This window comes from Ovis aries, chromosome 25, assembly GCF_016772045.2.
Source record: "Ovis aries strain OAR_USU_Benz2616 breed Rambouillet chromosome 25, ARS-UI_Ramb_v3.0, whole genome shotgun sequence".
Classification (NCBI taxonomy): Eukaryota; Metazoa; Chordata; class Mammalia; order Artiodactyla; family Bovidae; genus Ovis; species Ovis aries.
The window spans coordinates 7,586,610-7,599,181 of NC_056078.1; the positions used below are offsets into that span (position 1 = coordinate 7,586,610).

Below are 12,572 nucleotides of genomic sequence, written 5' to 3' on the forward strand. Positions count from 1 at the left end.
ATGGAATTAACATACACACAGCTGACTACCTGTACTCAGCTCCAAAGATCCACAGCACGTGATAAAATGTGTGACTTTGTTGTTGCCCAAGTGTGAACATCACCCACGTGACCAGTGGCAGGAAGAGGCTTCCTGGTTAGCCAGCAGGGCTGGTCAATCATCCAGCTTCCACATCTTAACTCAGCTTTGGTGTCCCTGGGCGAATGCCAAAATCGACTGATGGTGTCTGCCAGAGAGGACTGGCAAACTGAGCCCTGCACAGCGGGTCCAAAACACTCTGCTCAGAAAGGTACTCAGACAGGCTGGAATCGCCTGGAAAGGGGGAGGCTGACAGGTAATGGCTGTTCATGTCTAACTGTGTGACACACGACATGATACACCACATATGGGCTTAACTCCAGGGCTGATGAGGCCCTTGGCAGCAAGGTTTCAAACATCTTCCACAACCTGGAGAAGTTTAATTTATCTTGGAATGTGACCCACCTCTTTGGCATTAGCCTGTCCGCACTTCTCTCCACCTCCTTGTTGTTTAGATAAGCAACTATCTGATGTACTCAAACAGTAACAGTGTCTTTCTAACAACCACACCTACTCATGCAGTGCTCTACTCCACTGAAGAAACCATGGGAACATGCAGTGCTTTTCAAAGTGTGGTTGGGAACCTTTGGGGCACCATGATGCTCTCTGGTGGGAGGAGTGCAGAAGGCTACAGCTTAGTACACCCCTGCTGTAGTGTCATCTGTCACTCTGGAGAGCTGTCCTGGCAGGAGAATATCAAATGCCTGCCCCCGGAAGCACATCTCCAGGGCGAGAATGGCCCACATCAAGCCCAGAGTCCCTTCGTTGTAGTACCTCGGGTAAGATGAATTGCTCCACAGGCTTATACCACAGCTTGTTCACCTGCACACCACAGCTCGGAGGACTGAAGCGAGCAATGAAGAGGGCCTCCTACAGATTGGGTGGGGAAAAGACAAGAAGAAATACTTCCCATCAGATGCAGCAAGTTTTCACACAGCTGACATTCTAAATTCTCAGGGGCCCCAACCGTGGCTACTAACATTGTTGTACTGCGGTTGAGGCATCATTTGGACTTTCCAGGGCAATCATGGTTATTAAGTAAAGCTACTTAAGATCACCAAGGCTGTCATGAAGTTCTCAAACACTAAATATAATCCACATAACTTTAAAAAAATAAAAACAATACCTTGAAATGAGGAGCATTAAGGGAAGTGTAAGGTGTTAAGTTAAGCGAACTTAGTTACTTAACCCCAAAGGGTTAAGAATAAACTGAAAGATCACAGACTTCTACATAGAACAAAGGTACTTAGGAATCACCCTTCAAAAAGAACGTTTAGAAGAACAAACAGAAACAAAAATGGGAACATTAAAAAAAGACTGATTCTCATTATGACTATTGTTTTCTTTGGGTCCTTCCTTTTTGTTTTAGGCAAGAACATCTCCTTATTCTCATAGCTATTCTTAGATACCAATTTGCTACAGATGCTTCTGTTAAAGCTATCAAGACCATGCAGAAGTTCAGAACGAAGGGAGTTTAAGTGAATTACGTGTATTTCTTTCATCGACAGTGGTCTATGGCAATGCAGTGGTAATACTTTATACACTGTGACTACCTGTGAACCCACTGCAATCCACCTGAGATCAGACCTTCCCTGAGGACAAAGAGTAACCTTTCCTTGGGTGAAAAAAAAATATATGGCAACTAAAAATTAAATCAACATGATAAAAATATTGTACGTCTGAATCAAACTACTTGAGTGACAGCTCAAAAAGACTCTAGGGACTTCCCTGGTGGTTCAGTGGCTCAGACTCCATGCTCCCAGAGCAGGGGGCTCAGGCCTGGTCCCTGATCAGGGAACTAGATCCCACAGACTGCAACTAAGGCCTGGTGCAGCCAAATAGATGAAGAAATAAAAGAAGCTTAAAGAAAAAAAAAACCCACTACATATACTAAGACAATTAATCATGAAAAAAATTCAAGATTGATCCTAATTTCTAGGTAAGGTTGACAGTGAAATTCCGAGTACCACTCTTGCTGTTACCTATTTGAGCTTCAGTATCAACGCAACCTTTAACCACAATAACATATAAACTCCTATACTTAAGTAATAAAGCTCTTTTCCCTAGAATCATAATAGCTGGAATTGTCACTAAGATTTGCTCCCTCTCTTATTTTTATGTCATTAAGTACATTTGCAAACTGAACAAGTTCTTTAGAGGATAAAGGAATACGACAAACAAAAAATTTAATATTAAATTGATCTGTGTGTTTATTGGTGACTCTGACATTGTATCTGTTAATAACAATCAACCTTAACACAAAACCATTTTTAAACATGCTTAAAATTAAAAGACTCTTACTCTTTGGAAGAAAAGTTATGACCAACCTAGATAGCATATTCAAAAGCAGACACATTACTTTGCCGACTAAGGTCCGTCTAATCAAGGCTATGGTTTTCCTGTGGTCATGTATGGATGTGAGAATTGGACTGTGAAGAAGGCTGAGAGCCGAAGAATTGATGCTTTTGAACTGTGGTGTTGGAGAAGACTCTTGAGAGTCCCTTGGACTGCAAGGAGATCCAACCAGTCCATTCTGAAGGAGATCAACCCTGGGATTTCTTTGGAAGGAGTGATGCTGAAGCTGAAACTCCAGTACTTTGGCCACTTCATGCGAAGAGTTGACTCGTTGGAAAAGACTGATGCTGGGAGGGATTGGAGGCAGGAGGAGAAGGGGACGACAGAGGATGAGATGGCTGGATGGCATCACGGACTTGATGGATGTGAGTCTGAGTGAACTCCAGGAGTTGGTGATGGACAGGGAGGCCTGGCGTGCTGCGATTCATGGGGTCGCAAAGAGTCGGACACGACTGAGCGACTGAACTGAACTAACTGAACTGAACTGGAACATACACAAAGGACACCCACCGGAGGAAAAGCTACACCCAGAAGGTGAGAAAGTCACTGGGTCTGCTTCCCCTATTTTTTTTTTAATGGCTCTTTGTCTGAGGCATACCTCAGGGGGCAACTAAAAGTCTGGAGGAAGAACTGCAGTATTTCCGGTTCCAAATCAGGAGACAGTAGAGGCAAACACACTGGCTAACAACTGAGGAAGAAAAACCCAGAGAGGGAAGGGTCAGAGTTCTCAACCCTTCCTATGAGCTCTGTCCTAGTCTGCGGCTAAGTCAGGAAATACACATTTGAAGCAGAATCCAAGCAGCCCATCTAAGCCCAAGAGAACACACTGGAGACTTCAGCTGCTGCTCATCGCAAGGGAGACAGGGTTCAGTGTCTATGCCCAGCAATTTAACTGATGGCTAAAAGAAACAAACAACAAGAGAAACAAAAGAGACCATAGCAAAAATCAACAAAGCCAAAAGCTGGTCCTTTAAAAGGATAAATAAAATTGACAAACCATTAGCCAGACTCATCAAGAAACAAAGGGAGAAAAATCAATAAAATTAGAAATGAAAATGGAGAGATCACAACAGACAACACAGAAATACAAAGGATCATAGAGTCTACTATCAGCAATTATATGCCAATAAAATGGACAACGTGGAAGAAACAGACAAATTCTTAGAAAAGTACAACTTTCCAAAACTGAACCAGGAAGAAATAGAAAATCTTAACAGACCCATTACAAGCACAGAAATTGAAACTGTAATCAGAAATCTTCCAGCAAACAAAAGCCCAGGTCTAGATGGCTTCACAGCTGAATTCTACCAAAAATTTAGAGAAGAGCTAACACCTATCTACTCAAACTCTTCCAGAAAATTGCAGAGGAAGGTAAACTTCCAAACTCATTCTATGAGGCCACCATCACCCTAATACCAAAACCTGACAAAGATGCCACAAAAAAAGAAAACTACAGGCCAATAGCACTGATGAACATAGATGCAAAAATCCTTAACAAAATTCTAGCAATCAGAATCCAACAACACATTAAAAAGATCATACACCATGAACAAGTGGGCTTTATCCCAGGGATGCAAGGATTCTTCAATATCTGCAAATCATTGTAATATACCACATTAATAAACTGAAAAATAAAAGCCATATGATTATCTCAATAGATGCAGAGAAAGCCTTTGACAAAATTCAACATCCATTCATGATAAAAACTCTCCAGAAAGCAGGAATAGAAGGAACATACCTCAACATAATAAAAGCTATATATGACAAACCCACAGCAAACATTATCCTCAATGGTGAAAAATTGAAAGCACTTCCCCTAAAGTCAGGAACAAGACAAGGGTGCCCACTCTCACCACTACTATTCAACATAGTTTTGGAAGTTTTGGCCACAGCAATCAGAGCAGAAAAAGAGGTAAAAGGAATCCAAATTGGAAAAGAAGAAGTAAAACTCTCACTGTTTGCAGATGACATGATCCTCTACATAGAAAACCCTAAAGACTCCACCAGAAAATTACTAGAGCTAATCAATGAATATAGTAAAGTTGCAGGATATAAAATCAACACACAGAAATCCCTTGCATTCCTATACACTAATAATGAGAAAACAGAGAAATTAAGGAAACAATTCCATTCACCATTGCAACAAAAAGAATAAAATACTTAGGAATATATCTACCTAAAGAAACAAAAGACCTATATATAGAAAACTATAAAACACTGGTCAAAGAAATCAAAGAGGACACTAATAGATGGAGAAATATACCATGTTCATGGATCAGAAGAATCAATATAGTGAAAATGAGTATACTACCCAAAGCAATCTACAGATTCAATGCAATCCCTATCAAGCTTCCAGCGCTATTTTTCACAGAGCTAGAACAAATAATTTCACAATTTGTATGGAAATACAAAAAGCCTCGAATAGCCAAAGCAATCTTGAGAAAGAAGAATGGAACTGGAGGAATCAACCTGCCTGACTTCAGGCTCTACTACAAAGCCACAGTCATCAAGACAGTATGGTACTGGCACAAAGACAGAAATATAGGAGGCAAGAATATACAATGGAGAAAAGACAATGTCTTTAACAAGTGGTGCTGGGAAAACTGGTCAGCCACTTGTAAAAGAATGAAACTAGAACACTTTCTAACACCATACACAAAAATAAACTCAAAATGGATTAAAGACCTAAACGTAAGACCAGAACTATAATACAACTCCTAGAGGAGAATATAGGCAAAACACTCTCCGACATACATCACAGCAGGATCCTCTATGACCCACTTCCCAGAATACTGGAAATAAAAGCAAAAATAAACAAATGGGACCTAATTAAAATTAAAAGCTTCTGCACAACAAAGGAAACTATAAGCAAGGTGAAAAGACAGCCTTCAGAATGGGAGAAAATAACAGCAAATGAAACAATCGACAAATAATTAATCTCAAAAATATACAAGCAACTCCTGTAGCTCAATTCCAGAAAAATAAACGACCCATTCAAAAAATGGGCCAAAGAACTAAACAGACATTTCTCCAAAGAAGACATACAGATGGCTAATAAACACATGAAAAGATGCTCAACATCACTCACTATCAGAGAAATCAAATCAAAACCACAATGAGGTACCATTTCACACCAGTCAGAATGGCTATCCAAACGTCTACAAGCAATAAGTGCTGGAGAGGGTGTGAAGAAAAGGGAACCCTCTTACACTGTTGGTGGGAATGCAAACTAGTACAGTCACTATGGAGAAGAGTGTGGAGATTCCTTAAAAAACTGGAAATAGAACTGCCATATGACCCAGAAATCCCACTGCTGGGCATACACACTGAGGAAACCAGAACTGAAAGAGATACGTGTACCCCAATGTTCATGACAGCACTGTTTATAATAGCCAGGACATGGAAACAACCTAGATGTCCATCAGCAGACAAATGGATAAGAAAACTGTGGTACATATACAAAATGGAGTATTACTCAGCCATTAAAAAGAATACATTTGAATCAGTTCTAATGAGGTGGATGGAACTGGAGCCTATTATGCAGAGTGAAGTAAGCCAGAAAGAAAAACACCAATACAGTATACTAATGCATATATATGGAATTTAGAAAGATGGTAACGATAATCCTGTATGCGAGACAGCAAAGAGACACAGATGTATAGAACATCTGTTTTGTCCATGTTTTGGACTCTGTGGGAGAGGGCGAGGGTGGGATGATTTGGGAGAATGGCATGGAAACATGTATAATATCATATGTGAAATGAATCACCAGTCCAGGTTGGATGCATGATACAGGGTGCTCAAGGCTGGTGCACTGGGATGACCCAGTGGGATGGTATGGGGAAGGAGGTGGGAGGGGGCTTCAGGATGGGGAACACGTGTACACCCGTGGTGGATTCATGTTAATGTACGGCAAAACCAATACAATATTGTAAAGTAATTAGCCCCCAATTAAAATAAACATATTAAAAAAAAAAAAAAAGCAACTCGCCTCAAAGACTACAACAGGATCCACAATCCTACAATGAATTATTCACAGTATCTAGGATACAACCCAAAGTTACTCATTGTAAAATGAAACAGGAAAATGTTACTGTATGCAAGAGAAAAGATGATAATCAACAAAGACACGCCAAGATGACTCAAATTTAGTATAGCAGACAGGATTTTAAAGCTGTCATTATAATCTAGGTCAAAGCCACAGAAGTAATATGGTCAAAATGAATTTAGAAAAACTTAGAAAAATGGGATACTTTAGAGAAAAAGAAACTACACGTAACTGAAATCCCAGAAGGAATGGACAGAAATGGGGCTGCGAAAAAATTTTCTTTAGGAAAAACAGCTAAAAGTTCTATAAATTTGTTAAAAGACATAAATTTACAGGTTGAAGAAACTTGGCAAACCCTGAGCAGAACACACAAAGAAAAACCACACCAAGATATAACACAGCCAAACGGCACAAAACTAAGTATGTATAAAGAGAAAGTCTTTAAAGTAGCCAAGACGACTTTTTCCTCTGATATACGTTTAGCTGTTTTGAGCAAAAATTATAATACTGTGTTGTGGGATTTATAGCACACATAGATATAAGGCATGTGACAATTATAACAAGATGGGGAACAGTAAATGGAATTATATAGTTGCAAGGTTCTTACATTTTACAGGAAGGGGCACAATGCTAAAGAAGACTGAAAAAGTTGAGGACATGCATTGTAATTCTTATGTCAACCAGACTGACATAAAATAATAATTGAAAGAGCTGTAGCTAAAAGGAAAATAGAAATATTAAAATGGAATTCTAAAAAATACTCAACCCAAAAGAGGTAGAAAAGGAAGAAAAGAGAAACAAAAAACACAGGATAAATAGAAAACAAATAGCAAAAAGAAAAACTGAAATCCAACCACTTCAGTAACTGCCTTAAGTATAAATGGAAAAAATAGCCCTTGTAAATAGCAGGGATTCTCAGACTGGATAAAAAGGAATAGCTAACTATATGCTACCCATAAGAAACACAATTTCCAGCCATATATAAAAAGAATTAATACATCATGATCAAGAAGAATAGCAAGTTGCTTTAATACTGCAAAGTTAATAAATGTAACTCACCCACAATAAAAGAAAAAAGGGGAAAAACCCTGGAAACATCCCTGTTGCCCATCAACGGAACAGATAAATACTATGTATTGTTGGAATACAACTTAGCAATTAAAAGAAGGAAAAGGAAAAATCTGCTGATACATACAACAACATGGATGAGTTTCAAAAACATCACGTTGAATAAAAGAAGCCTTACTCCAAAGAGTGCTTAGCATATGCTTCTATTTATAAATGAACTCCTACAAAAGGCAACACTGGCCCATGGTTAAAAAAAATGAGAACAGTGATCGCCTCTAGGGAATGGGGCAGGGTGACAGGAGCCTGGATCACACAGGCTTCTGTAGTTCACACACATTACTCTGATTTTCTTAAACCAGAAGCACATATTAAAGTCTAGTTAATGATAAGCACACTGAAGTGTTTAGGGCTGAAACATTATTGAAGCCTGCGAGTTCATCTAAAACACATCTTTTTATTTTGGCTGTGCTGTGCAGCGTGCGGGATCTCAGTTACCTGACCAGGAACGAAACCTGTGTGCCCTGAATTGGAAGTGCACAGTCTTAACAACTAGGCCACAACTTTTTAGGAAAGTCCCTAAAATATACGTAGTTTTTAAAAGATAGTTTGATGAATGACTATGGATGTCATAAAGCAAATAGAGCAAAATGTTAACTACTGTAGAATTTACTTGGTGGATATATGGCGTGCGTGCGTGCTTAGTAACTTCCGTCATGTCCGACTCTCTGCGACCCCGTGGACCATGGCCCGCCAGGCTCCTCTGTCCATGGGATTCTCCAGGCAAGAATACTGGAGGGGGTGCCATTTCCTCCTCCAGGGAGAAAGTATGAAGTGAGTGAAGTGAAGTTGCTCAGTCGTGTCCGACTCTGCGACCCCATGGACTGCAGCCTACCAGGCTCCTCCATCCATGGGATTTTCCAGGGAAGAGTACTGGAGTGGGTTGCCACTTCCTTCTCTGGATATATGGCACTCACTGTATAATTCTTTTAAGATTTCTATAGCTTAAAATCCAGGGACAGATCTTTTCAAATACAATGCCTTGCTACACTCCTTCAGACAAACTCTCAACAAATTTAAGGAAACAAATGGGTTTCCTCAAATATCAGAAACAGCTGTTTTAAACTTTTATTTCCTCTATGCTCTTATTATAAAGAAGATGTGATGTATCTGTTAGCCTGTATTATGGTGATAGACTTTTAGGGTTGGAAAGAAGAGGCAATCATACTTGCTTACACCTACGAGTCCCAAATATGTAATACTCATCAACAGCTTTTTAAATTCCTTAGGCTTTCAGGGATTTTAGGCTGGAAATTTCTAATCTGGTCCAACTCCTCCTTTCCTGGGTATAGCATGTTTATTCATCAGTAGTGTCTTCTCAAACCAGCATCATAATACACCACACTACAATGCGTCTAGTCATCGGGGAAGACAGGTGGAAGTCTCCCAACCTACGGCTGCCACAAGGAAAAAGCTGATGATTTTGAAAAATAAAAATGGGGAAAAACGTGTACGAAGCAGTGCATACCTCCTGTTCTGCCTGATAAAGCTTGACAGTGATGTTCCTCTGGAAACCCACATCACCAGCGTCGTAAAACACCCCGAGACTCGTAATAACGATTGGATAGAGAACCCGGAAGCTCACGCTGACAACTCGGTCCTCAGAGAGCCCTGATGAAGGGTCTTCCAAAAGACTGAATGCTTCAATCTCCTGATTCAGAACTAAGGAAGTAATAATGAGAAAAGGCGTTTTACGCAATCAAACACAATCTTTTACTTTACCAATATGAGGTGCGCTTTATAGCAAAATCTAGATTTGTTAATATAATTCTTTCACAAATTGCAATACATTTTTAAAGTGCTTCAGAAATACCACTGCTTTCAGAAAAAAAAACATATTAAGAACAAAATTTTTGGCCACATCTTAGCAAAATAATTATTAGAGGTACTTTTAATAAACTTCTGCATATGCCTATGTGCCTCTGTATGTATGAACACTATAGGGGAATATTAAACTTAAAGATTGGATATTAAAAAGTACTAACTGCAGTCATAAATAACGAGTACGTTTAGTCTTGCTCTGCAAATTCCAAAAATCCTACTGCGCGTTGAGCAATTTTTGTGATGTCAGGCAGTTATCACTGTACAAAAGTAACTGAAATCAATTCAAATAGCACTGAAAAACTCTAGCCATGTAGTATTGACAAAGATAAACACATTAAGCACAGCATTTCTGACCACCTACTATGTGCCACACACCATCAGATTTAATCTTTACAACTACCCTATGTGGTTGTGGCATTATCTCCAGTTTACAGAGTCAGAAAATGAGCTCCAGAGATGTATCTGATTAAGGTCACAGAAAGTGACAGAGCAGAAATCAAACCCATATCTACTGACTTCAGATTCAGTGCTCTTTCTATTCCCCCAGAGTCTAATCAATGACCAAAGCAGGCCTTTGGGGATAACTTTCTCAGCTACCATAAATTAATCAGGACAGACTACGTGAAACAGTTAATATGGCTGAAAATATCAATGCCAGCTTGAGAAATAATCTAAAAACTTATTTTAAAAGATTATTCTACATTCTTTGTATGTTTTAGAGCTATGATTTTCCAACTCTGCAGGTCACACAGTCCCTGATGCAGGTCCCATTAGTTAAAAAAATTTGCACACATACTCATATTTACAAAATATACACGCATTGTCAATGTATTCAATATTAATTACAGTTACATTTTATTTTCAGATAAGCAGAAATTCTGTTTCCTTCCCACACTCCAGAGGATCATTTGGATCCCTACCTTAGAGTTCCTAGCGTGCTATTTTACGCTTAGTAGCCGCTCAATAAAATACGACTAAATAGAACTGTTGGCTCCTACCCACTTATAAACATGAGCAGGCAGGAAAAAAGGAGCATTAGATTTTGTCATGGGTTGGGGCAAGCACTGGTCAGACAGTCTAGACTCCAAATATACTGGAAAATAACAAAAATTTTTCTCTTTAATATTTTCAGTAAATAGGATATCCAAAGTGAAGCACATCTATTAAAGATTATAACATACATATATTTATAAAATATACACATATTGTGTCAAGACATTCAGTATTAATAAAGATTACATTTTATTTTCAGATACACAGAAATTCTGTTTTCTTCCCACACTTACCCAAATGATCTGCTAGAGTGTGGGAAGAAAACAGAATTTCTGTGTATCTGAAAATAAAATGTAATCTTATTAATACTGACAGTATTAATACTTAATACTGTCAGTATTAATCTTAATACTGACAGTATTAATCTTAATACTGACAATATGTATGTATTTTATAAATGGGAATGTGTAAATAAAATTATAACTATCTAGAAAAATTATTTTCTATCTAAAACAAATGTACCTTGAACTTCAAGCCACCTGGACACAAGATAGCCTGCTGCTCTGATAATCCTATTAATCAAACTTCTATACATCCAGGGTATCATGATGATTAATGTTCATGATGACCTTAAGGTACTGAGATAAATCTAAATGCCATTTAAATTAAAGAGATAAAATTAGATTCTAAATACTAATTTCAGTTCAGTTCAGTCACTCAGTCGTGTCCGACTCTTTGCGACCCCATGAATCGCAGCACGCCAGGCCTCCCTGTCCAACCCCCGGAGTTCACTCAGACTCATGTTCATCGAGTCAGTAGCTATACCTATTTTTACAAATTGGTAACCTAAATATTATATACATGAAAACTTTCTATTAATGAAAATCTCCACTCCTTTACTATTAATGAATAACAGCACTTAAAATAATAGAAAGTCTGGTTAAAGGTTTCTTTAAATTTGGCTTGGCCTGGATTTGAATTTCAAACATAATCTCTTCTCTAACATCATTAGTAATACAATATTTTTTTTAGGTTCACGGTCCCTTTGGGATCTCAGTGAATGTTAAAGGACCCTCTCCCCAGAAAAACACAATTATACATAAAACTTTATTTACAATGTTAACTAAATTCATAGACACCCTAAGTAAGAAACATCTGTTTTACAATACAGACCTGAAAATATGGTCCAATTTATTTAAAAAGCGGATTACAAGCCAATTTTATAAAAAGGTGGGTTTTTAAAAAGTAACAGTATTAAACACTGAACATATCCCAGAACTAAATACTTCCTATGTATCAACTTACTTCATCCTCATGTCCGTCCAGTTTACAGATCACGACACTGAGGTTGCAAGTGGTAAATAACTGTTTGAGGGTCATACAGCTAGGAAATGGCACAGCCAGAGAAGGCAATGGCACCCCACTCCAATACTCTTGCCTGGAAAATCCCATGGACAGAGGAGCCTGGTGGGCTGCAGTCCATGGGGTCGCTAAGAGTTGGACACAACTGATCGACTTCATTTTCACTTTTCACTTTCATGCACTGGAGAAGGAAATGGCAACCCACGCCAGTGTTCTTGCCTGGAGAATCCCAGGGACGGGGGAGCCTGGTGGGCTGCCGTCTATGGGGTTACACAGAGTCGGACACGACTGACGTGATTTAGCAGCAGATTTAAAGCCAGGAAGCCTGACTACAGCGCTGTACTCCTAACCATTACTCTGCTGCTACCTACACAGGCAAGGTGAACACGTGACAGATCTTAAAACACCTGAAGTCATAATCAGTAGATTCAAGATGTGGGGAAGTTTAACCTCCCTCAGAACCAGAGCTGAACATAAGAGGAAATGCTAATAAATAAAGGTATAAAGTTATCACCTTCCTGAAATTGTTTCCCTGGCAACACAGAGAGCCTAATTAGGACCACCTGTCTTTAATCTCATCAGAGCTCCCACAAATTTTTAACTGTAAGGAAAAAAAGAAAATTATTGCGTTTTTATTTGATTACTATTTCTTTTGTACCTTAGGCAATAGTTCTTAGAGAAAGGTGATTCATAAGATCTGTATCAAGGCTATTATAAATCAACAGGCTGGTGAAATTAGCAGTTTTCTGTTAAGTTTAAACTTTACTAACTCAGGATTTATCTACAC

The 12,572-nt window shown here is 38.8% G+C and overlaps 1 protein-coding gene across 7 annotated transcripts in view; it reads right to left on the minus strand.

Annotated features, from left to right (window-relative positions):
• The window catches only part of B3GALNT2 (beta-1,3-N-acetylgalactosaminyltransferase 2), a 62,706-nt gene that overhangs the window by 29,964 nt on the left and 20,170 nt on the right, over nucleotides 1-12,572 (minus strand). For 4 of the 7 annotated variants that reach the window (XM_027962268.3, XM_027962266.3, XM_060406734.1 and 1 more), the window contains exons 4-5: nucleotides 9,075-9,268; nucleotides 853-948 (exon numbers count right to left, since the gene is read on the minus strand). In XM_027962268.3, the coding sequence (XP_027818069.1) occupies nucleotides 853-948; nucleotides 9,075-9,268 (290 nt within the window). Of the gene's footprint in view, nucleotides 1-852; nucleotides 949-9,074; nucleotides 9,269-10,945; nucleotides 12,387-12,572 lie in introns of those variants that run through there. The other 3 variants (XM_027962269.3, XM_060406736.1, XM_042240963.2) reach the window with 3 other exon arrangements.